Source organism: Mercenaria mercenaria, chromosome 10, assembly GCF_021730395.1.
Source record: "Mercenaria mercenaria strain notata chromosome 10, MADL_Memer_1, whole genome shotgun sequence".
NCBI lineage: Eukaryota > Metazoa > Mollusca > Bivalvia > Venerida > Veneridae > Mercenaria > Mercenaria mercenaria.
This window is the reverse complement of record NC_069370.1, coordinates 81,248,447-81,275,360: the sequence shown is the minus strand read 5'-3', so window position 1 is coordinate 81,275,360 and position 26,914 is coordinate 81,248,447. Positions and strand designations below refer to the sequence as shown.

The 26,914-nt window shown below is 35.6% G+C and overlaps 1 protein-coding gene across 2 annotated transcripts in view; it reads right to left on the bottom strand.

Moving 5' to 3' along the window:
- Positions 1-26,541, bottom strand: part of LOC123561038 (uncharacterized) — a 29,559-nt gene extending 3,018 nt beyond the window's left edge. Inside the window, exons 1-8 of one of the 2 annotated variants that reach the window (XM_045353189.2) lie at positions 26,030-26,540; positions 21,893-22,093; positions 13,908-13,986; positions 13,148-13,322; positions 12,308-12,450; positions 11,339-11,562; positions 10,797-10,876; positions 6,889-10,267 (exon numbers count right to left, since the gene is read on the bottom strand). In XM_045353189.2, the coding sequence (XP_045209124.2) occupies positions 10,062-10,267; positions 10,797-10,876; positions 11,339-11,562; positions 12,308-12,450; positions 13,148-13,322; positions 13,908-13,986; positions 21,893-22,093; positions 26,030-26,175 (1,254 nt within the window). In that variant the 5' untranslated portion in view covers positions 26,176-26,540 and the 3' untranslated portion in view covers positions 6,889-10,061. Of the gene's footprint in view, positions 1-6,888; positions 10,268-10,796; positions 10,877-11,338; positions 11,563-12,307; positions 12,451-13,147; positions 13,323-13,907; positions 13,987-21,892; positions 22,094-26,029 lie in introns of those variants that run through there. The other variant, XM_053516629.1, reaches the window with a different exon arrangement.
- Positions 26,542-26,914: the final 373 nt, after the last annotated feature.

The window sequence follows — 26,914 nt, the reverse complement described above, 5'->3', positions numbered from 1 at the left end:
TTTGAAAATAGTCCCTACCCGTAAATTATATCTTGTATTTTCTGTCAAAACTGATCTTTCTCTGCCTGTTTTGACGTACGTAGTGTCTAATATATTAGGTGTTGAACATCCTTAACTAACACAATGCAAAAAGTAGTTTTTTAAAACAAAAAACCCTGGAAAACTGTGTGAAATTAATGTCGTGTACCTTAACGGGCGAATGGGGCTCTCCACCAGAACTTGTCATTTTCCTCCTAACTACAGGTTGTGAAGGAGATGTGCGTTTCCATAATAAAAATACAATACCATAGTTAATGGCCAGCAGTACCACTAGTACTGTCTAGAAATGCTATGATGAACATTCCTGAACAAACAAAGTAATTTTACATGCATATCCAAAACTGTTTGCACGGAGGGAAAAATATTAGCTCTCTATGTTACTATGTCTCTATGTCTCGATATGCTCGGATCAAAATGTGCTGTACAATGTAGGATGTTAGTAGAGTCTAAATTCTGTTCAGGATTACAAAAATATCCAGTCACTTTAATATTTAACAATGTAGATCTAATCATGGGAGTCTATTGGAAGTGACATTTCCGCCATAAGGAATAAAATCTAATGAATTTTTTTCACATTGAACATTGATTATTTCCTAGCATATGGTCACATAAGTTACATAAGCTATACTGTATGGGTTCGTGTTCTCCTTTTTGAGATAGTTGCACATATTTAAAGGCATCAACGTTAATCTGAGACCTTTTCGAATCATTTCACCTGTGTGTATCTTTTTATTTATATCATATTTAATTTAATGAATCATCGTTGATCAACGCATGACACGGGTTGACATTTACTGATTCGTGACAAAATTTACGCATCTGATGCTGCATCAGGTTCAACTTTCGACTGATACGTCACGGAGAACATACGCCCGGCCAGGGGATCGAAATCACGACCCCGCGTTCCTTAGATCTGCGCTCTCCCTATTGAGCTAAGCGAGCGGGCCTTAACGTTTCACAAATGACGGGTATAGGTTATCTTAAAGGTCAACGGATGTAGAAGGTGATTTTCACTGTTAACAAACCTGGCGTCTAAATTTTAGCTTTATATATAAAATTCAAAAGAAATGTATCAGTAGCTTTTAATTTTAGATGCATGTATTTGGATCGCGGGAAAAAAATGAAAAGGACTATAGCTAATGATTCCTTCATTTCTATTATTGCCACAAAGGAACATATAATTCTAATACCTTCTTATATATGATCAAATTAGATATTAACAGATAAATCATATCCAATTATTTTGACCTGTGATATAGATGTATAGATTCTAACGGTCATCTATTTGAGGTAATGGAATGGAAAAGAATATGGACATTAAAAACACATTATCATCATGCAGAAAAAAAGGTTAACATATTTACAATTATGTTTTTGTTTCAGGTAATATCTAGAGAAACATGCAACAGACGATAAAGAAATTAACATCTTTAAAAACACGCAAATTTGACCTCACGTCGACATATAATTTAGCGCCATAAAAGCGCCGGGAAGGAGTGAAACCATGTTTGATCCACTACTTTATATGAAAGACGTTTCAAGGTCGAAACGATATGTACACTTAATTCACACTCATTGTATGTCACTAGACGTTTTTACACTCCTAAGTTATTCCGCCAGACATGTTAGTTACCATATTTTAACACTGTTAAAATACTGTTACGCGTCGACGTCACGTCGACCTACTATATTTGTCGCCAAACATGCACCATAAAGTAGTGCCTCCCTTTTTCATATACGTGTTTGTCCAGAATACATATTAAATCGAAATTATATATAGCAGAACCATCAACAAAGCGAAGCGTGTATAATTCTTTCAGACTACACCCTCGTGAAATTATTCCGCATGCGTATAACCTTATCGTAGTGTTTCGGTATGTTAAATCATGGACGTGTTATATATTATTTCTTAAATGATAATAGTTATATTATTGCAGTAAATGGAAATTTCAACATGACGTACAAAGAATATTCCTCTATTGGTCAGACTTTCTGTACAGACAAAAAGGATATGTGCATATTTTATTTAATGTAAAAAAATGCTAAAAATCAGAATCCTTAGAGGCAAAATGTTTATCCTTGTTCAGTATTTCATTCATCCCATGTCTTCTTTTTAAAATACATTGTCTTTAATTTTGACAGACCCAGGCCATGATTTATAATGCCATTATTCCGTGTTTTTCTTCGTTTTTATAAAAAATAAAATGCATAAATTTTAAAATGGTCATATAGGAAGTCATTTTAAGCGCCATTGTTATAAAACCCTTAACATAAATCCTTAGGTGCAAACGTTTTAATACTGTCATTAAATATATCTTGTGAATGGCGCATATTTCAATTTGATGAACCTTGTTGATGTTTATTTTCTCTTATTTTTAAGAGCTTCAGCGCGAATTTGTTATTGTGGCGTCACATGTAGACGATTGATAGTGCCGGTGGACATGATGTATTATATTATGATCAAAAGATGAATCTAATTTATGATTTTTTGTAAAACATGATTGATGGACCAAACTCATTGCGTTCTGTTAGGGCCAGTGCCTGGCTCTCTGTCAACGCAAAGCGCGATAGTACCACGGTACGATGGCAAAGCGCGATAGTACGATGGTGATAACACGCCAGTACGATGGCAAAGCGCGACAGTACGATGGTGGCTGTCCGTTGTACTGTCGCGCTTCGCCATCATACTGTCGCGCTGCACCATCGTAGTGTCGCGCTTCGCCATCGCACTGTCGCGCTTCACCATCGTAGTGTCGCGCTTCGCAATCACACCATTGCACTTCACCATCGCACTGTCGCCTTCCTGTCAAGCATGTGCAAAAGAATTCATTTAGTCTGCATGACGTCAAACGGAGGGACGTGTTTTGGATTTACTTTGTAATAATCTTGGATAACATAGATCTACATTTTTTCCAATATATTTCTTCAATTTAAACTTTAGGGTCAGGGTCGGTCGGGTAAGCAGAAACAAACAACCGCATTCTAGACCTAATTAACACTTTTGTATAAAATTTACCCAAAAGTTTAAACAAGAGTGTATTTTTTATTATTTTAAGCTGACAATATATACTTTTAATGTTTCATGGCTTGAAATATAAGAACTGATTAAACAACAAAATAATTTATAGCAAATGAGTGCTTTTTCACTATTTATGCATGATGGGCGGTTATACGTCGGGCGTAATAATTGCACAAGGGCGCAGCCCGACTGAAATTATTTGTACGACGTATTACCGCCCGAGTGTATAAATAATGTTAAAACACTCTTTTGATTCTAATATGCCCTTAATCTAAAACAGTAGATAAAATATAGAAGCGCTCTTTTTTGGTCACAACAAAAACTTTGACGTCATCGCACGTTAACGTGACGTCATTTTAGCGTAAGAGTGTTTAACAGTGACAAGCATATTAGAATATTTATTTTTCCACAGAGAGATTAATTTTCTTCATAAATAACACTTGGTCGGGTGATATTCGTTTAAACAACACCCTACCGGTTGATATTCATTTTCATTATCCCTCGAGTAAACAATGTAAAATAGCCATAGACCAACGAAGACTATTTTGGATTAGTACATTTCGACAGTGCGATGGCGAAGCGCGACAGTACGATGTTGAAGCGCGACAGTACAATGGTGACACTACGATGGTGAAGCTCGATAGTGCGATGGCGAAGCGCAGCACTACGATTGTGAAGCGCGGCAGTGCGACGGCGAAGTGCGACAGTATGACGGACAGTCACCATTGTACTGTCGCGCTTCGCCATCGTATTGTCGTGTTATCACCACCGTACTGTCGCGCTTCGCCATCGTACCTTCGCGCTTCTCGTTGACAGGAAGCAAGCGCTGGCCCTAAAGGAATACCGTACAAACTGCGGTTTATTTTTACTTTATTGGAAGAATAACTAATTACGAAGTGGTAAATCGCAGAGTGAAAAAGTATTTTTTGTCTTTTATATAAAAGCAATAAACCAGAATGTGGTCTTTCATGTCATATTTTAATTTTTATCGGGGAATCTCTCTCTCTCTCCGCTCCCCCCCCCCCCCCCCACCCCGCAAGCCCAACCAGTTGGAGAAGGTGAAGTACACCCTCCCATGCTTAGCCCCGCCGGTGCCATGCCTACATCTTTCAAAGTTGCCAACAGTTGGTAGAAGTTAGTCGCTCGCTACGGCTATATTGTATACCTGAGCTCAACATGTTTATACATGTTGGTACCAGCTATACTTTCGATTTTAATTGAATTATAGTGGTCAAATGAAAATATAACATAAACTTACCTTTTTATTTCTTAAATCAATCCGTTTATTTAGTAGTTTTTGCGTAAATACCGTTCAGTCTAGTATCTGAAACTTCGAGCCATCTTTTTGTCTTCATCAAAATGAAACATTTCTGCATCTTTCTTAATCCTACTCAGCTTAAGTCAGACTACTTGCTAATTTCAAGAACAGTTTGGTATATGTTACTGTCTCGTCTTTACAAACTCGAGCAGTAAGAGAAACAGTAACATATTTGATGCGTAAAGCAACAGCTATTTTGACCCAAATATAATGCGTTTTATACACTATTGCTATCTGATTTTATTTCCTTGTACCTATTAACTGAGCATACACTATGAAGTAAACCAATTTTGTGATTAAAGTAAGGTGTTACAAAAGACTGATAAAACTTAGCAGGTGAAAAAGTCTAAAAAAGTTTCAAAAAAACGCAACTTTCACAAGACTGAAATTCATTATTTGCATGATCTTGATTAAGTTATGTATTGAACTAAATACAGTATTTGAACTAAGAAACATGGTAACTATGTACTATGGTAATTTAGCCGATAACTCGGAAAGTATATAGTTATGAGGAACATAATGACCTTTCATTTACATTTAATTGATATAGCAGTTACCAAATCGACAGGATATCCTTTTTTGGGCTTTCATCGTAACAGTATCGCCTCTGTAACTAGCCGAATCAGCATACTAAAGTCTGTCCCATCCCATAGGTTAACATCAACTTGGATGCGCTGTGACAAAACTGGTGCAGCTATCGGTAAAGTAACTAGCGTTAGTTAAACTACAAAAAAGTCACCCTCGAGAATTTCAAGAATTTTTCTCTAAGAACTCGAATTGCTAAATGAATGCCACATATATTTTTCCAACGGCAGCTCACTGTTGTAAAAAATCGGCCGCCATTGGCGTTTACTCTCTAAAAAGGAGGAGGACATGAAAGTTCACGTGAATTACTTGGGGAGCAACTCAAAATGGATTTAAAAATGAATAATCGTCGTTTTTGTACTGAAAAACCTTGAAAGATCAACAGATTGAACAGTTCGTATATTCAAAACAAATTTCAAATGCAAGAAAGACAAATTTACTCACATGCAACTTGCAAATTCCAAGTTAACTGTATGCTGTATCCCAAGGTCCGATTTACAAATTATCAATTCCCCATTTATTTTTCCACCGTCCAGTCGGAATACAACTTCATTTTTGTTCTATGTCGAACAACTACACTCAAGTCAGTGGCACTCTAGATGATATTCAGGCACCAATTGCACCATACATATGAAACAATGCGTTGATTACACCATTTTTCATACGCATGGCTCAAAAAATAACCTGTATTCTACGATTTAAAAATCCTTCCCATGTATTTCAAAGATTTATCCTCGATATATCACCCTTTCCAAAATTAATTTCCATAAAACTACTGCTTTGAAAACACACTACACTTTTCTATCGCGTCCGATTTGAAAGTGACATCACAAATGACATAAAACTGAATGACGTCACAGTAGACTTGCCTTACTGTCCATCCAACCAGTGGCGTAGCTTCTATAAGGCACTGCAGGCCTTGGCCTGCAGATATCCGAGAAAACGAAAAATAAAAATGCTAAATATGCAATAAAAATGGAATGGTAAGAGGGGTAAGGCTATAGGAGCTTATGGTAATCTAAAAATCCGTATTGAACAAAGTAATTAGAGCTTATTAATTTTATTTCCATGATTGATAAAAACAGATACCAGTAGTTTAACTATTATCTCGCTCGTATACCACGGCCCCGCAAAATATCGCTCTGCAACTTTCGGAAAATAGACATTGCTTGCAGGTCATTTTGTGAAACATGTTTAATCGGCAAATACTACACGTTTTTGTCTTCTTTTTTTTTTAAAAAATATCCCAGTTACGCACGAGGGAAAATTAAGCTGGGCATGAGAAAGGGTAAGATATTCTACCTTTTTCTGCTTTACGGTACCCTAACATTAATCTTAAAAAAACCCATTTTGATCTACTAACGATTAATACTCAAACATCAAAAATATGTTTAAATTACTCTGTAACACGTACTGGAAGTTAAACATGCCAATTGTTCCCCGTATCATCTTTTATTAATAACATTTATTTGAATTCATAAAACAACAGTGAGACTTTTTTAGCAATACAGTGTGAACTCGGCCCGAGTTTTTTCTAATACATTTAAACGTCGATAATTTTGAATTGTCCCCTAAAAAAAGTATTACAGGGCGCCGCCATATTGTTTATATACAAGAAGCAACGCGACGTCATTTAGCATTACGGTCTATGGAGAAAAATACAAAATTGAACATATCAACTTCAAAAAATTTTTTTTTTGAAAAATGAAAAAGTGCCTAGAGATATGGATCTGCGCTATATAAAAACATATTTTAGGGCATCATAACGCATATCATAATTTTAAAAATGATGTTAACCAGATAGGTGGGACAGACTTTAAGAATGTATTTATACAAAGATAAATATTCTGTCTAAGTTTCATGAAATTAAAAAAAAAACATTTATAGAACCCGAAAGTTACTGCATAAACAACGCACATATTGTAGATTTCATTTATTATACAAAACTGTTATCTACGCATATTTACAAAGATAATTACATCATCAGCCCATTAGCATCCGAGCAGTCTGGCCAGGATCCGTGCTGTCCGCTAACGGTTTCTCTTATTGCAATAGGCTTTGAAATCGAACAGCATGGATCCTGACCAGACTGCGCGGATGCGCAGGCCGGTCTGGATCCATGCTGGTGGTCGCATATGCACAATGTTGGTTTTCTCATGGTGCGGCTCAATTAAAGAAACTCAGACGCATGCGTCATTGCGCATGTTATGCAAAACTGGATGTCATATATATTACAGGTTTTGGATACCGAATTTGTACACACAGCAGTGATAAGAAACGTTTTGCCAGTTTGTTAAAATATGTCCGTTAGAAACGTTTATCAAAGCACAAATCCTGTACAGTAATTGTTCATAGAAATGTCAACAAGCCACAAACACATGCAAAAAATACAAAAACCAATCATGAAAAATCATGGAGAAATGTAGTTCCTTAACATTAAATATTTCCTCATATTTAAAGCAGCTATATACAATCGTATATCAAAACAATTTTTTTTAAATTTTTCTAGCCCTCTTTTGAAATGATACGATGGCGTCAAACAACTACACTTACAACTAAGGTTATAAATAAAAGGATTTTTAAAACAATAATCAAAGGAGGATGCATCCAAAAACTATAGAAATTTGATGCAGACAACAACCGATTTCGATTAATAAAAAAAATACTAGGGAATCTAAACAAGTCTTTTACATTCAATCACAGTGCATTCACGACCATTTGTGAATATAACTAAAATGACTTCATTGACTTATCATACAAAACTGGCGTTACGCTTCGCCAAGCGATCAAACAAAAGCAAAAAAAGTTACAATATACATAGTGATAGCCAATAAGGCACTTGCAAACATTACACACAACAAATCATTACACCAAGCGGTCATCACAAATTGTGGTCCCTGACCAATCACTTGTTACCTCATGTATACCAACAGACAAACACTTGCAAAATGCTGACAACTTTGAGGAAAAACCATCTACAGATCAAAGCAGAACCCTTTCATGTTTTTCAGGAAGTGGACCAGATAGTATTCTTAATACCCCACTGGCCCAGTCACACATACGGCGCGGATAGCTACGTCTGGCCATGGATAGAAACGTAGTATTCCGTATCGATCCATACCTGAGCCGTACCATAAAGTAGTAACTAGTATCAATCCGTACGGCTCAGGTACGTATCGATATGGATTACTACGTTTCTATCCATAGACGTAGCTATCCGCGCCGTATGCGACTGGGGTATTACTCGTATTCTTGCATGGCGTTTCGGCATTCCTCAGATGATAATGTCCTACCGGAAACCGAATACTGAACTTATATTATCGAATGGAAATTTCCAATTGTCATTACGTATCTGCTAGCTTATCATGTACTTGCTTGAAGATCCTTGTCTGAGCTCAATAAAGTTAATACAAAAGTGTAGGTGGTCACTAGTGATGAGAATCGGACAGCTGAAGCAGAATCGATTAATCGGTCCGATTCTGATCTCTCTCCGATTCGATTAATCGAAAGAATCGGAGCCGAAAGATCAATACAGACTTTTGTAATGTGGCAATATGGTAGTAACAGCAAGCCTTTCTCAAGACTTTCAGATTATTGTATGACTACTTGACGAATTCTATGACACAGCTCAGCTGCTGTACTGTACAGCTTTTCTAAAGCAACTGTTAGGCAATTATAGCCCAGTTGTTCGAATCTTTCACCGGCTGTTAACCTATCTGCTGGTTAGATCTTGATTCAAAATATTTGTCTTGATGGGATTTTTTATTTCACTGTAGAGGCAGTCCTTAACGCAAATATTTGCTTTTCAAAGTCCAAACTGCAATCTGGGAAGAACTATTGGACCAAATGCAAAAGTAACTAGAATTCATCTTTTCTATATGACTCAAGGCCTGGGATTCAAGTCATGCTAGATACACTGCCAAACTTTGCTATGGAATATATGCTGGGGACATTGCTGGCAGGTCTGGAATTAATTAATTTTACCATTTTTTAAGGTAAATCCACTATTTTGTATTGAAGGAATAATAAAAGCTTGTCAAATAAAATCTGAAAATCATTTCCAATTAGAAAAAATGTGGGTGGGGTATTTTCGTTAATGTACGCTTAAAAGCATATTTTGTAAACAGCTCTAGTAGTATAAAGGTTTTTCCTTACAAGGAGCCAACACCCGGCATTCAGGATTCATGCAGAACCCAAAATATTTCAAGGCGTCTGATTTTTTACTGCCAGGGCAACAAAATTTTATTATTATTACGATCATGACAGCTGACCTGACAGCGTACTTCAATTTAAAGAGCAGCTATTTTGAACTACTAACCCAAAGATTATAAGAGCAAAAGTATCTAAGCTAAACAGCGAGAAGTATCTGAAAAAGTCCTGAAAGCGGGATTTTACTGAATTTTTTAACAAAGTCAGCGACTAGAATCGATTCTTTTTGATCAGAATCTATGTCGCCGATTTTTAAACTTTGGCGATGATTAATCGAACATCGGCGACTATCGGAACATCACTAGTGGTCACGTCAAACACACTTAAAAATCGGCAACTATTGAGACAGACTTATACTGGCTGTGTATGTTTCTGGAATTCCACAATAAATTCTAATGTGCAATTATTTCATGAATTGCTATCATAATGTCTAGCAGAGACCTGCCATGTGCTTTCAGCAAGTAATTTCAATGATATTGAAGTGTACTTCAGTGCAACACACCCAGAACTATTGGATTTCGCCGTTATGCTGCCCATTTTGTTCGCACCATTCTGCTATTTAGTGCCTGTACATCAATTATATAAAGCCATAATATATACCATACCTATAGTCCAACAATATAAAAGGTAACTACGCCTGTCACTTAAACACACGTTTGTAATGTTGATAATAAAGTTCCCAAAATTATGTGCAAAAATCAAACAATTGTTATTATTCAGAATTCCATGAAATTAAATTTAAGCATACTAGATATATATTAGTACTATAATTACTTCACCGAATTGCCAACTTCCAGAATAACTAGATACTGTGTATGGCAAACACAACATTAAACGATTTGTAGTGAAAAATGTTTTAACAAATAGCTTAAAATAATTAATATCTAAGAATTATGTCATATTTTCAGTGATCTTTCTCCTTAGTTCAGACTTTTGATAATGACTGAGATTATCATAGAGGCTGAAGAAGCGGCCATCTTGGTTAAGGTCTGAGAGTTCCGGCTGATTTGCTACACAATATATATTCTTATTATATTGAACCTGATCTTTCAAATTTCTTGAACCTGGGTCTCTTGTGTACAGGATTATTAGACAACCTGAAATATAGAGAACTATAAATCATAACTGTTCGCATGTTTTTACTTTATTTATATAACATCGTTGTGAAATTTTAATTGAGAAAATGAGGGCCCTGAAAGCACTGTATCGCTCACCTGACCTAGTTCTTACCTTAGATAGCCTTGTACCTAATTTGGTCAAGATTTCATAGAGACAAACAGATCTCCTGTAAGCAAAACTTAGGCTCTGAAAACAAACTGAAGCTCACTTTGAGCAATTGTGATGGTCCACATTTTTTAAAGAATATTACTTCAGATTATTTCGTTTCTTGTCTTTGTTTTATTGTAGTATGCCGTTGTGTAACAGAAACCCCGTAGTTACTGCTCCAGAAATTAATGCACTCCACAAGAGAATAATAATCTGTCTGTGGATTCCCCACTACCTCGTTGTTGGTAACATGACTGCTCAAATCCATATGCGTTTATTGTAAAATCAATGAAAGCTAGTAATGTGATCGAGGTGATGTTATAGTATTATTTTATCTTAAAATATCCAAAATTACAATACCTCCAAGTTTCATGACTGCATCGTATGTAGTTCTGTGAAGATCTCCCAATCCTTTACCCGGTTCCTCGATTATAACATGTCTGAAAATAAAATGGTCAACAATAGTAACATTTCAAAGTATAAATTCCTAACATTTGGGAAACAAATTCAGTAACACAAACAAGCAATTTGCATGTGTAAGTGAGCACTCTGTCATCATTAATATTACAGATCTTTAACAATGTATTATAAGCTTTGTTTCATATTATTAAAATACTTTCAATAACATTTTGCTTAAACCTCGAATCTGCAGACATAATAATGTACTGTTAGCAGACGGTTGAAAATAATGTATTCACCACAATGAACAGTTTATAATGTGTGTTACTAAAGCTAACAGTATTTGTATTGTTACAAAAGTTTGAACTTTCCAATATTAAAATTACTGATATGAAACATATTTCTAAATACAATAAGATTAGATTAAATTAAATCATTAATGCAAAAACAGTTTCTCTGCATTTAACTAAAATGAATTTTGTTTTCATTAAGTTTATTAATACCTTTCAGAAAACTCTGTACACATCAGGTACACTTTACATCTGGGTAGTTCTGGAATGTGCTCGTGTTTTCTTATAACGTGAACTTGTACTCTACAGTTTGGAACGTTTGCTGAATCAAGTATACGTCTGTGAGTTGCCGTCCTTGATTCGTCAAAGCTGATGATACATACCCCAGCTTCAAGCTCTGCTCCACCAGGAATCATTCTCAGGACTTCATTGTTACCCTAAAACAAAAGAAAATGGATGCTGAATTGTCCAATGAGTGTTTAATAGCGACTTAACTTTTCTTTATTGATACCTTTCATTGCAATGAAGAGTATACGCACGTCAACTGTATCTCATTGCATATTTAAATCAATACAAAATAATTCTAGGACTAAAAGGCAAGCTCCACCACCCAAACAGTGAGAAAGTCCCTAAACAGATGAGCACATTTTCTAACTGACGGATATAATGTTTCAGCATTTGTTTAAATATCCACGAAACATAAAGCAACATTTGCATAATTATATAGCTAAAAAGCACTTTTTCCAATGTAGCAATGTAGTCAACTTATGCAGTTGAACCTATAATTTGGGGTAATAAGAAATTGTGAATTTAATATTATAATTATTTTCTTTTTTGTAAATCAAATATTACGACTGATGACAAATATCAGGGATATAGAAAATCACATGAAATTAAGATATATTCATATTAATGATAAAAATGTGTCAGCCATAGCTGCTATGACCTTTCAATGAATTTTATCATTTATATAATGTAGACATTATTCATTACATTATTAGCAACACTTGCGATAATTACGAACTCGCGTTAATTACGTTATATGTAGACATCGGTGGACGTCGTGAAATGACGGCAATTTCCCTTAGAACAAAGCAGTTTTTTATGATATATAACGTAGATAACGCGTATAAATTTGCAATTTGAAGCTCTCTAGCGTAACCGGTCTCACGAAATACAAACCAAGTTGTTCCTCTGTTTAGCTGTTGTTCGTCCGCCTGTCCGCACCGGAATGTCATTATTTGAACGTTGGTACAGGTTATATACGGATACAGCCAGCACAAACACCATTACTATCAATATCATAAAGGCCATTTTGAAACTGTCTGAAAGAAATAATATATTTTGTCTGTTTAAGTACACAAAAATATGATGTACAAAGAAAAATGTTAAACGCTAGGGGCATTTTAAAAATAAGACATTCTGGACTCATAAAATGATTATTTCCCTAAATAACTGAAAAAATAATATTATCTGGCAGTTTTAAGAGCTATTATCCCTAAACTGTTCAAAATCCGTGCCTTGCTCTGGTATGTACACCGTTACAAAGTTACTTACCTCTATTCTACTTTAATAAAATCTGTAATTTTGAATCTTAGAACACAATAAGGCAAAGTAATAGCAGAATCGGATTGACTGAGTTGAAATGAAACGTGCAACACCCCTCACGACCCCAAGTGCCCACTTAACGGAATTATTGAATGGACTCCGTGATCCGAGGGCCAACAAAATACAAACAACAACTAGGGAGACTTTTGCAGCTCCACATAGCACTTAATAGCTATTCTGTGACAAATAATGATCCTTTTGAAAAATCCTTTATACAGTTATTACATAAGAGACTGTGAAGTCAGTGTTTTAAAAATGACAGTACTCTCAATATCTTTTAAATGTTCTGCTTGAAAACGTTAGCATTGTATTAACCCAAACTAAAGACACCTAACGTCTATTTTCCGTTTAAAAAACTACTGCGTTAAATACGACACACACATACACCACAATTTGGAATTTGTCGATAAATACCTTTGTTAAACATGTTTTGTTGCATAACATCGATTCTGGATCGTATGTCGTCCAGCTGTAGCACTTTGTGTTTATACTCCTCATATAGACGTTTTGTGTCCGATACCGCTTTCTTTAGTTTTTCTAACTCAGTATCCATAGCTTTTAGTTTTTGTTCTCCATCCTGTACAGTAGTCTGCAAATTATCAATTTTACCTGAATCATTCTTTGACGTGGCTGACAGTTCCGAATAACTTTCAGACAGTTGTTTTAAACTTTTACTTGCTGATTCAAAGTTGTTATGTAGATTTGAAACGTCTTCTTCAGCCTTATCTTGTTTTTGTTCAAAGGGTGCAAGAGATTCTTTAAATTCTGCAATACCACCTATAGCTTCTTCTAGAGAAGCATTTTTTTTTTATCAAGAAATATCCCAAAAGCATTAGCTATTCTAGAAGATAATAATTGTTCAACATCATTTTTTTATTCGCTCGGTATTCTCAGATACCTGCGTTTCTATAACGCGTTTCATTTCAGGACCCTTAACTGCAGATTCAGCTTCGTCGCGCACAATGTGAGATAGCTGGTTGTTCAGAGCCTTAGGTAATTTAATCAATTGCGTCTTGTATCTTACTGTCAATGTCAGCATTTTTTAATTTGAAACTAATTTCTTCTTGTACTTTCCCACCAATGTCAGCTTTACCCATTTCAGTATCAAGTGCATTTGCACTTTCCGTCCAATATCAATAACCGTATCATTACTTTTGAAAGAAGTGTCACTTACAGGAACACTGTTGCTGAGAATGGATACAGAGCAGTAATTCACCAAAATAACACAGGTGATGGTTATCAGAAGTTGATACCTGAAACAAAAACACATATTGCATATTAACATAATCAATTAATATAGGGTTTCATGTAGCCTGGGAAGCCGTTGATAATATTCGTGCTTTGCCAGGGTCAACCATACCTATGCATTAAAGATCTAATTAGTGTTAATTTGTATTCATCGAGTTTCTGATATTATAATGTCGATTTGCAGGTAGAAAAAAAGTTAGAAATTGTCAGACTGATTTCCCAGGCTAGTTTTCAAGTATTTACAGTACAGATATATTGCCTTATTGTAGAGATTCGTATTATTGACAGTTTAATGGATGTTAAACGGCTTTCCGAGTTTTTATGTCGGTTTTTCGCAATAACCAACGCGACGCAAATCACTGAGGGTAACGCATTTGCTAGAATGGTTTTATTTGTATCCAAGCGTTGTGTGGTGTTGATCTGGGTTGATATCCTCGTTCCTTCTTTAAAACAAATAGAATAGTTTCACATGAGTCCCTACAGTTCAGTCACTAAGCTATTCAATCTATACGTTTATAGCCATTTTGCCGCACCTTCAATCCTTGTCCCTACAAGTTTAGTCAATACATTTTTCAGAAACTGTCGCTGCATTAAATGTCTCTACACCTGCATTATCTACAACTTCAGTCTCTTCATTTTCAGTCACTAAACTTTATAGGCACTGTCACCACACTTTCAGTCAGTACGTTTTTAATAGTTACACGTTCAATATCAACACTATCGGTCTCATTACACTTTCAATCACTACAATTTTAGTCTAACCTTTCATGAAATATCTTTTCAACTTCTGCGCTTCTAGCCTCTATAATTGCACTTACTACACTTTTCAGTTATTACACTTTTTTGTCAATACATTTATTAGTATTTTCAGTACACTTTCATTTTTATATCTTAAGTCTCCACATCTGCAGTCACTACATTTTGTAGTATCTGCATTTTAAGTCACTCAACTCTCTTAATCTCTTAACTTTTCACTACATACGCTAGTCACTAGACGTTAATTTACTACATTTTAGTATTTATACCTTTATATCTTCATTTTCATCCGTGAATTACAGTTTTAATCCCAATACTTTTTACAGACTTTCGGTCACAACATTATTAAGTCTACATAATTTAAGCCTCAAAACTTTTCAGTAGTGACAATACGTTACAACAATTTTCAGTTTCAACACAGTCAGTATTTACAAATAAATTCACTTCAGTTTCTACACATTCAGTCACTACGCTTTCAAATCTCTACACTTTCATTCAGTATATACACTTTTATTCGATTACTAAACACTCATTCACTGGACTTGTAAGTCTCTAAATTTTCAGTCTCGACACTTTCATTTACTAAACTGCCAGTCACTACACAGCTGCAGTTACAACAGTGTCACTACTCTTTTTTTAGTCACTATACTTTCAATCACTAGACACAGACATTTCACTCAGTCACTAAACTTCCAGTCACTATACTGAGTCACTACATCTCTCATTCACTTTACTTTCAGTTTATTATGATAACTTGTACACATATTGGTACATCGTTATATACAAACAAAATTGTAAATGTAATTCGTATAAGTCAGTGAACTAAACACATGAAGTAAGAAAATATATACAGATATGGTATTATTTTGTAAATATTATGAAATTGTCAAGTTCAGACCAGATAAATTATACATTTCTATGAATTTTATCCACTCATTAGAAAACATTATTAACTTTAAGTGGAGAATGAAGCAGTTTTTAATTGAAAATACATAGATACTATGGATTAAATATTAACTTTAAGTGAAGAATGAAACATTTATTAATAATAAAATTATGGATTACTACATTTAGGTAGTCGTTACTAGGGGAGGCAACCCATGTATGAATCTTATCACTATTTCCTTTATTAAGGTAACAAAAAAGTATTTAACCTTTTCAACATGGTTTCAAAGGGAAGACCTTTAAACTTTTAAAGCGTCCTGTAAACGCAACGCACGTCGTATGAATAGTTGGTTGATCAATACGAGAAAATGATTAGCGCATTAAATTAGTAAGTTCGTTTCTTGCAGTATTTGCCTTAACTAAGAATTGACAAAGATTCTTGAAAGTCTTTTTTATTCTTGGATTGAAGTAGTTGCGTAAATTTAAACATACTCGGGCGGATATAATAGTAACGCTTGATGAACTGTATGCGCAAATATTCTAACGCTTTGCACACAATCACAAAGTGATACTCGTCTTCTATCTCGTTTGAATCACAGAGCAAACAGACTCTTTCGTGGTGCTCTAAGCGATCTCTCCCGTACCTTCCGGACTCGATGCGAAGCCTGTGAGCGGACATACGAAGCCGAGACAATGCGCTTTTAAGAGATTTACACGGTAGTTTGTCCAAATAGGTCCCATATTCAAACTTATCTTTTACATGAATATACAGTTGTGACAAAACTCTTGAATTTCGCAAATGCATTTGCCAGTCTTGTAAATAGCAGTCAATAAGTCTTTGCTTAGAAACTGGCAAGAATTGCTTCAAACTTAAACTATCTGGAAAGTGCCATATTTCAGCAAAACCCAATACAGTAACTAAGTTTTTAACTTTATTTGCCCAATTATTTATGCCATTTTCGCATTTTTTTCACGAGCATTAAGGTAAATATTTTTCAAAATAATGTTTTCTGTATTGATTAACTTAAACCAATACTTAATTATATGTAGATACCTTGTTATGTGAAGCGGATAACGACCTAATTCCCCGTAAACTGCTACGTTACTAGTATTAAGTTTGACCCCTAAAATGGACTTGCAGAATTTAAGCTGTATACTCTCTATTTGTTTCGATTTTGTGAAGCCCCATATCGGGCATGCATAATTTAATATTGAGCCCACGAATGCATCGGATAACTTTAGCGATACAGAAGGTTTAATGTCATACTTATTTATATTACACATCAGTACATTTAAGGCTTTTAATGCCTTTCCCACAATATACTGGTTATTAAGTACGAACGACCCAGCGTAATTGAATACAACTCTCAGGTTATTAAAGTCGTTAACTATTTCTAGGGGCTCATTATTAAAGGTCCATTTCTCGGTGCGCTTAACCCCACCAATTCGACGAAAGACCACAACTTTGGTTTTGCTTGTGTTGACTTGCAGCCCCCATAAATTACAATATTCATACAACCTGTTAAGACTTTCTTGTCAGTCGGTAACCGAGTTTCCGACGATAACCATATCATCTGCAAATAAGAGGATAACAACGCACATATCGTACAGTGATAACCCGGATGTATTTGTCCCTTGTAAGAATAACTCGAGATCTTCAAAAAACAATGCAAATAAAACAGGTGAGTTATTTAGTCCGTCTCAAACCTATTGATATATAGAAAAAATCGGAGTATGAATCCAGGTGTTTGACACATGATTTCACAGTTGCGTACATGGATTTATACATCCTAAGTATTTTCCGTCCATTCTTAAGTGGTGCAACTTAAGCCAGAGGGCGTTTCGGTACACAGAGTCCAATGCCTTTTGTAGGTCTATGAAGGCGCAAGGTAGACGACCCCCCTGAGACACGACATGTTCTTTCAGATTGTGTAATGCAAATATGGCGTTAACGGTACTGCAGTTTTTCCTATATCCAAATTGGGCGTCGGACATGATATTATTTCTATCAAACCATGATTCAACACGTGCAGTCAGTACCCCAGTAAACAGTTTCCCAAAATTAGTCAAAAGTGTGATACCTCTGTACTGATTGGGATCATTTTTGTTACCCTTCTTGTGAATGCGTACGATAAAGCCATGGGCCCAAACCTAAGGAAAATGTCCTGTATCTAATACCTTATTAAATATGTCAGTAATATGCCCGCAAAGTATATCTGAAGATTCAATGAAGTATTCATTCAACAAATTGTCACTCGGACATGGAGTTTCTTTATCGCTGCAGTTACTTCCCCTACAGTTATTGATCGGTTCAATTCCTCAAACGTCGGGTTATCGATATTTAGATCACTATTCTCATTAAATCTTTCTACTTCGTCGATAATCGTCGAAGTAATATTGCCGAATAGATCGGAAAAATACGTTTTGAAATCTTCAACGCTTATATCGCATCCAGAAGACAGTGTTTTACGTTTAAAATGCTTCCAGAAATCTCGAGGCTTGCTCTTTCGAAGTTCGGCAAGATTACGACTTTGTTTTAATTTAAAAGCGCGTGTTTTCTTACGTACTTTATATTTATATGATTTACGTGCATTACATACATTTTCCCTATTATAATCGGTTCCCGTATTGTTGTAATTTCGTAACGCCAATTTATATAAATTTCTCATAGCAGAGCATTCACTTTCAACCATTCGTTCGCATTATTTTGCGCTAAGCCGGTTTGGCTACTTTTAAATACACGTTTACATAACGGCAATGCAACATTCACGATTATATTTGAGAATTCAGTCACAATACTGTCAACACTAACTGGATTGCTATTATTATCCTGTACAATGAGATTGTTAAGGTCGGGTAGTTTTGCAATAAGACCACGACGAAATAATTGTTTGTGATCCGTGTTTCATTTATAATATACCCTTGAACGCGCCAATCCGTCCGTACCGTCAAATTCATTAGTCAAGGGTTTTAATCCGCGTATCGTAAATTTAAATGCAGCGTGGTCGCTATAGATGTTAAATGGACAAATCTCGAAATCAGAAATGCTATCAAAATCATGTTCCTTTAAAACGAAATAATCAATAACAGTTTGTGTTCCGCGACAAAAATAAGTGAAACCAGAGGAATTATTTATATGTCCTAATCTCCCATTGGCCACCCTATAATTAGTAGCTTTACACAAATCGAGCATTTTTTGCCCGCGAGCATTGCAAACACCGTCACATGAGGGTTGGCAAGGGTTTGATCTGGCAAATAAAAATCGAAGTCACAATTTTGGACATAGTTGTCACATGTAACAAAATCAGGCCTATTTCCTATTCTACAATTCCAATCACCTGTAACATAGACACGACCTGTTTGTTCAAAATCAAAAATATCTTGTGCAAGGACTTCAAAAAGATTTGCATCAATTAATCTTGCAGCATGAGATTCGTCGGACCACAAATATATACACCCTAAATACACATCTTTATCAAAATTGAGGGAGCCTCCGTGGCCGAGTGGTTAAGATCGCTGGCTTCAAATCACTTGCCCCTCATCGATGTGGGTTCGAACTTCACTCGGGGCTTTGAATTCTTCATGTGAGGAAACCATCCAGCTGGTTTACAGAAGGTCGGTGGTTCTACCCGGGTGCCCGCTCGTGATGAAATAATGCACGGAGGGGCATCTGGGGTCTTCCTCCACCATTAAAGCTGGAAAGTCGCCATATGACCTATCATGTGTCGGTGCGACGTTAAATCCAACCAAAAAAAATTTATCAAAATTGAAAAAATTACAATCTAGTTCAAGCCATACAATAGTGTCAAAACTATTGCTAACAACAGAAATTCCTTGACTGAAACATTCACGTATAAAAATTGTCAAACCTCCGCTATTCCTCCTAGCATTTTTATGTTTAAATTTACGAAAAAAGTTATGGCAGGTAAAACCATCTACAGAAATATTTGAATGTTCATCCGTCCGTTCACTTAGCACAACTATATCGTTATTTAACACAAAAGAAAGAAATTCAGAGTCAGAAATTTTAGTTTCAGCCAAACCATTGACATTCCAAACAAGGACACTTAGCCCATCCTCCTGCCAATCCTACTCGGGTTTCTGTGGCACGCCGTCAATGTATTAAGTGTCGTAGACGAACCCAGCTTTTTTCTTGGCATCAATTGCGAATTTTAGTTTTGGCATCATTTTCTTGCGTTTGGCGACAATTTCTGGAGGGAACTGCTCATGGAGGAAAAAGTCAGTACCTTTCAAATGTTTCTTTTGACGACGGACTAATTCTCTGTCCGTGAAAAATGCGAATCTGCAGACGATTTTCCGATTTTCAGCAGAGTCATTACTGATCTGGCCAATTCTGTGGATGCGTTCAAACTTCATCGATTTAACCAGGTTTTCGGCAATTTTCAGTTTGTCTATTAAAAATGTCTGTACCTTATCGACGAGATCTTCGTCCTTGTCTTCTTTTATACCTCCAAATACAATGTTGTTTCTCATAGACTGGGATTTGAGGTAGATAACTTCATTTTTAAGCAGTTCGTTTGCTTTCTCGAGTCATCAATTCTAGATTCATATTCAGCCGTTATAAACTCTATTCTGTCCACACGCTCATCCAGAACACGTATACTCTCAGACGTAGCCTTCTTGTGATCGTGAACTTGAACATATAAGGTTTTAATATATTTTTCAAACATGGAAACTTTTGCATCTACTGCATCAAGTTTGTTTAAACGTTTTTCAACGTTCACTATTTTCGTTTCAAGGTTTTCAGGAAATTCATAATATTACTATTTGATGGGGTGACAACGTGTCACCACTTCCACTGTCACTCGACATATTTGTTTTAGTAGTTTTGTTGTTTTCTAAATCGCTAAAGACTGATTCATCATACAAAACAGAATTAGATTCACCAATAATTTGACTTACTGATAAACTAGCGCCGTATTCAATGTCTGAGTCCGACGCCCCTAATAGGCCTCCAGTTTTATACACTTTGCTCAATGTAGCATATTCCTCGCCACTGCTACTTCCCTTTTTGCGTTTCTTTTTCTTTTTCTTTTTTAATGTACTCATTATTCCACATAACAAATATTCCAGTCAAAATTCTGTCAAAACAATGCTTTAATTCCATAATATTCACAAAACACCACGGAGCACATACTATGTGCGTCTGTACACAACCACGTGACTTACTGAATACCATTGCATATCCACACATATATAATACAGTATACTAAGTCGAAATAAGATATAAAATAGAAAATACAAACAAATCTGTAATTATATGTGATTACATTATATTCTAGGCTTAAGGTTTGCATGGCAAATTCACCTACTGATAGTCACTGTAATAATATACAAAGAAAAGATTCAAAAGAGAAGAGTACATACAAACAAATCTTTAATTATATGTAATTGTATTATATTTTAGATTTAAGATTTGCATGGCAAATTCACCTACCGATAGTGTTTTCAGCCGTTGTTTTTTTTTGGAGCCGAAACGCTTAGCAGTGTTTGACATTATTGATGGCGCAAGGCTGTGTTAGAAATACTGCTAGTATAAAACTAACCCGCCATGAGTTCTTTTGCCAGGAAGATAAAAATTGCTGAACGTACAATTTTGAAATTTAGTCTGTAGTGATAACGCATGTTTTTTCGGGCTCGGCACCAACCAATCCCTCGGGATTCTGCAGATGTTATAACACGAAATGAACACGTGTTAGTATCGTAAAAGGGCATTTAATATGTGTGAAATTTAAACATTTCCTGATAAAAAATCAAAATCTATTATAAATAGTATATATTCATTTTCTAAAACGCATATTTCAGGTGTATTTTTGTGGCTTTGGTAGCAAAATGAATAACATTATATTTTTGCGTAATTTAATACTACTGAAATTTTAATATGGTAATATTAATAGTCTAATAGATCGATCTAACTGCCAGAAGGTACTTCAGTAATGTTTGAACTATTTGCAAAATAGCAAATGCTCTTCGCATTAGTATATATTTTGATACCATAATAATAAAAACGTTCATGGTTATACAACGAGAAATTAAAACAAATAAGCGGACATCTTTTTTTCCAAGACATTTTTTTTGAAAGATATACTTACTCATTTAGCTTATCGAGATGACTTATTTCATGATCTGATATTTTATAGTTGTCATCCCTCTCGGACAGAGACAGTCAAAAGTTACCATGCTGTCCCGAAACGTCCTTTTATTTGGACTATTTGAAAGAAAGCATAATAAGATTGAGTATATACTTACATTAAGACGGATGTGAAAATTTGTAATGTAAGCGACTTTGGGGGTACTTTCTTTTTTGTTTTTGGCCCAGCGATATCATCAACTGTAACCGCCTCCCTTTCCAGAGGCTGGGCACGTCTGTCTTCATAGTTTCCAGTTCTATGTCTCTTGGAAGTACTTGGTGCATTTGTTTTTTGACTTAAGTTGTCGGTAATTTCTTCCCTGGCCAAAAAAGAAATAAATGAATTCATTTTCATGTTCTATGTCCCTTACACTATTACACTATTATCAGGGGCGGATACAAGATTTGGTGTTAGAGGGGGTGTAAAATATTTGTGGTAGAGTAAATAAGGGGGTTCCGGGGGCATGCTCCCCCGGAAAATTTTGAGAGAAAAAAAATGGATCCATCTGGTGCATTCTGAGCGTTCTGAGGTACTTTATTTGGTATTGAAAAAGGACAGGTTTTGTGACAAAATCAACCCAAATAACATGCTAGTTATAGTCCATGTTTCATGAGTTGTCAGACTTATTCTTGCGTAAATTCTATATTTTTTTTAGGAACTCCTGTCCCCCAACTATTTTTTAAAACAAATTAATGACAAAAATGAATATAAAGCATGATCGTTACCTTTAGTAATATACATGTGACAAATAATTATCAGTTGTTTATTTAATTTTTTTTATTATATTTCTAATAAAAACTTGCTTTTATCCAGGAAGTGTTGAATAATATTAAATGTATGTTATTGTTGTGTATTGCTACCTGATATTTTTACTTCTCTGCTTTTTCATGTTTATACTATAGTCTTGTATTATATGTTGCATACCTTTCTGAAACTTACATAATGTTTGTTTCATGTACACCATTGTATGTTAAATATGTTAAAAGTTTTTCAATTTTATATGTTATTGTTGCTCACTTAATTTGTTTGTTAAAAATCTCAGCAAATGGTGAAATAAAGAGTATACTATATGACCAGGGATAAGGAAAACTACGTGTCCCTCAACCAAGCTTGACTTCAACAAATCAATTCGATGCATACAGGTAACAGTTATTAGCTTATTTCAGTGGACTAAATTGCTTGAAATAAATTTATGAGCTACTTACAAGTAAAATCATAAAAATGACTGGCATAAAAATTACAAAAAATATTGACTTTCATCTGTTCCAGACTTTTATATCATTTCCGTAACCCATGTGGAATCCCTATGATATCTGAACAGATATAAGTATTCATTATCATTCAAAGGGAAGTCATAAAAGAATGTTGTGATGTTTTCATTTAAAGAATGTTTCCTTTTAAAAAAATAATGGAAAATGTATATTCTGATGGTCAACATGTTTTATTTTTAGTGAGTACACTTTCAGTTTGTCATTACCGTAACGCCTATTTAAGCCAACTTGCTATATCTAAATTTAAGAGCATAACACAGATTTTGCGTACATGGTTTTACACCTTGAATTCAAAATACTTTTATAATAATATTATTTTTGGAAACATTTCTTTAAAACGAAATGTTAACGTCAAATATAGCACTTGTTAATCTCACTATCTCATTTCCGTAACGCTGATTGTAAGCAGATCTATCATTATCTGTGTAGAAATAATTTTCATTTTACGAAGTCTTTGAACTTGTGGGACACTTTTGTTTGCAGAATAATGTTTTCAATAATGTTGACAGATTCAAGTGCGCTCTAGTTAGAGGATATTGTACCTGTTGTTACGGTAATGACAAAAATTTGGAAAATGCAAAGAAGAAACATGTTTTAAATAATGTTAAAATGCTATATTTGTACTGAATATTAGTTTTCTAATTAAGAAATAACCATCTGAACGTGGCTGAAACAAAATTTTGTAAATTATAAAGATACAAAATTTAACATTTTTAATCTCCAAGTGTCCAAAAATAATTTAGGAATTTCTTAGCCTGGTTTCTGAGGATTTTATTGGGAGGGGTTACCAAGGGCTATTTAACATGGCATTATAGGAACTCATGCAAACTTTGTCGGATTTTCATTGTGCGAGCGAAGCGAGCAAGAAAAAATGCATTTTTTTTTCACCCGGAACATAAGACAAACTAGAAAATGCTTTTGTAAAAAAGCGCATGTCTCCCCAAATGCAAAGTCCTATAGGCAAGAAGTCAATAGGAGTCAGGAGCGAAAGTCAAAGAGACACTGATGGTTGACTGCAATAGGGATCGTCTACTTGGCATGTCCAGTCATCCCGCTAAATTTCAACACTCTTGGCCTAGTGGTTCTCAAGTCACTGTTCAGGCTCCTGTGACCTTGACCTTTGATCAAGTGACCTCAAAATAAATAGGGGTCATCTACTGTGCATGTCCAATAATCCTATTTAAGTTTCAACGTTGTAGGTCAAGTGGTTCTCAAGTTATTTCCAAAAAATGATTTTACATGAACAGGCCACTGTGACCTTGACCTTTAATTGACTGACTCCAAAATCAATAGGGGTCACATACTCTGCATGTTCAATCATCCTATGAAGTTTCAACATTCTGGGTCAAGTGGTTCTCAAGTTATTGATCGGAACTGGTTATCAATGTTCAGGCCCCTGTGACCTTGACCTTTAACGGAGTGACCCCAAAAACAATAGGGGTCATTTACTCTGTATGAACAATCATCCTATGAAGTTTCAACATTCTGGGTCGAGAGGTTCTCAAGTTATTGATTGGAAATGGTTTTCCATGTTCAGGCCCCTGTGGCCTTGACCTTTAACAGAGTGACCCCAAAATCGTTAGGTGTCATCTACTCTGCATGACCAATCATCCTATGAAGTTTCATCATTCTGGGTCAAGTGGTTCTCAAGTTACTGACCGGAAATGGTTTTCAATGTTCAGGCCCCTGTGACCTTGACCTTTAACAGAGTGACCCCAAAATCGATTAGGTCATCTACTCTGCATGACCAATCATCCTATTAAGTTTCAACATTCTGGTCAAGTGGTTCTCAAGTTACTGACCGGAATGGTTTTCAATGTTCAGGCCCCTGTGACCTTGACCTTTAATGGAGTGACCCCAAAATCGATAGGGGTCATCTGCTTTGCATGTAGAATCATCCTATGAAGTTTCAACATTCTGGGTGAAGTGGTTCTCCAGTTATTGATCGGAAATGGTTTTCCATGTTCAGGCCCCTGTGACCTTGACCTTTCATGGAGTGACCCCAAAATCAATAAAAATCGTCTACTCTTCATGACCAATCATCCTATGAAGATTCAACATTCTGGGTTAAGTGGTTCTCTAGTTATTGATCGGAAATGGTTTTCAATGTTCAGGCCCCTGTGACCTTGACCTTTGACGGAGTGACCACAAAATCAGTAGGGGTCATTTACTCTTCATGACCAATCATTCTATGAAGTTTCAACATTCTGGATCAAGTGGTTCTCTAGTTATTGATCGGAAATGGTTTTCAATGTTCAGGCCCCTGTGACCTTGACCTTTGACAGAGTGACTCCAAAAACAATAGGGGTCGTCTACTCCAGCAGCCCTACAACCCTATAAAGTTTGAAGGTTCTAGGTCAAATGGTTCTCCAGTTATTGCTCGGAAATGAAGTGTGACGTACGGACGGAAGGACGGACAGGACAAAAACAATATGTCTCCTGGGGGAGAAAAAAATGCATATATTTATTTTATACTTTTATTTTATACTTTTTCAGCAGAACAAAAAACAAATTGCGCATTTGAGCATAGCGAGCGAGAAAAAATTGCACATTTTTCACCCAGAACAAAAGAAAAATTGTATATATGCGAGCATAGCGAGCGAGAAAAAAATGCATATTTTATATTTTTCACCCAGAACAAGAGACAAATTACGTACGCGAGCGTAGCGAGTGAGAAAAAATGCATATTTTGCACTTTTTTCACCCAGAACAAATTATTACCTATGCTCCGGCGATTTTAGGGGTCGCGCGCCGGGTGTGCACCCCCCCCACCCCCTGGATCCGAATTTCATATGTTAATGTGTATAATTATAGTCTCCGTTTTTTCTTCTTTCAGGAGAGCTAAACGCAGATTTAAAAGACATCATCAGTCGGTGCGAGTTTTCTCCCTTACTCAATAAAAAGGATACACACGCCGCGAACATTGGTTTCATGTATAAATATGTGCATTTATAAGGTTTTGTACGTATTAAAAAGTCACTTACTCTTGATGATCCTCTTGGTCATCTTGATAATCTTGATCATCTTCCGTTATGTATTCATTATCACTGCTTTTCCGTTTCTTCGTCAGTGACCCGCCAATATTTCTTGGTGAATCTAAAGACTTTTTAGGCTGCTGCTTCGGTCCCATTTTTCTTTCAATTCGTAATCATATACGATGCTGCTGCAGATATTTGCATAAGTTAAACAGGGGAAATCACAATAAATTCACATGCAATTTAGCTAATTGCTAAAAATAGATTACTTCTCAGTGGTGAAAACGAAAGTAGGAATTCGCCATTGTTTACATGTAAAACCGAAATTCTTAACTGGTTTATGATCCCAATATGTAAAACACACGTATAGTTCTGGTGTTGATAGATTCAGAAGGGCGTAATCTTTCTATTGCAATGCATGTCGAAACCCCATTTTGTCCACAACCTTCACATTCCTTCGAAAATTAACACCCGTACAGGTACTGACAACCAAAAAGCATCAGGTAGCAGGGTACACTTCGAATTTTGGCCCCCTCAATGTTTGTTATAATTAGAATTTCGTGACTTTGGATGTCTGTAAATTAAGGTGAGAGATAATGATTGTTAGTTCTTTAGAAAATTTATACAGCCGACACATGTAAAATTCTGATGTCAGTTGTAAAACTAACTACTGGCAGCTTTGTATGAATCAGTGAGGCACCTTTTCGCGGAAAATTTAAATCACGGAAGGGTTTTGTGCTTGTTGACTGATACTCAGGCACATTTTCGCTATTTTGTGAAAAAACGAGCTGGATGGCCCCATTCCGTTTATGTCCTGAAGTTCAGTAAGGACTATTAAATTGAGAAATGCAATAAAACTGGGCATCGTTCTTGCAGCGGGATCATTGCAGGCTG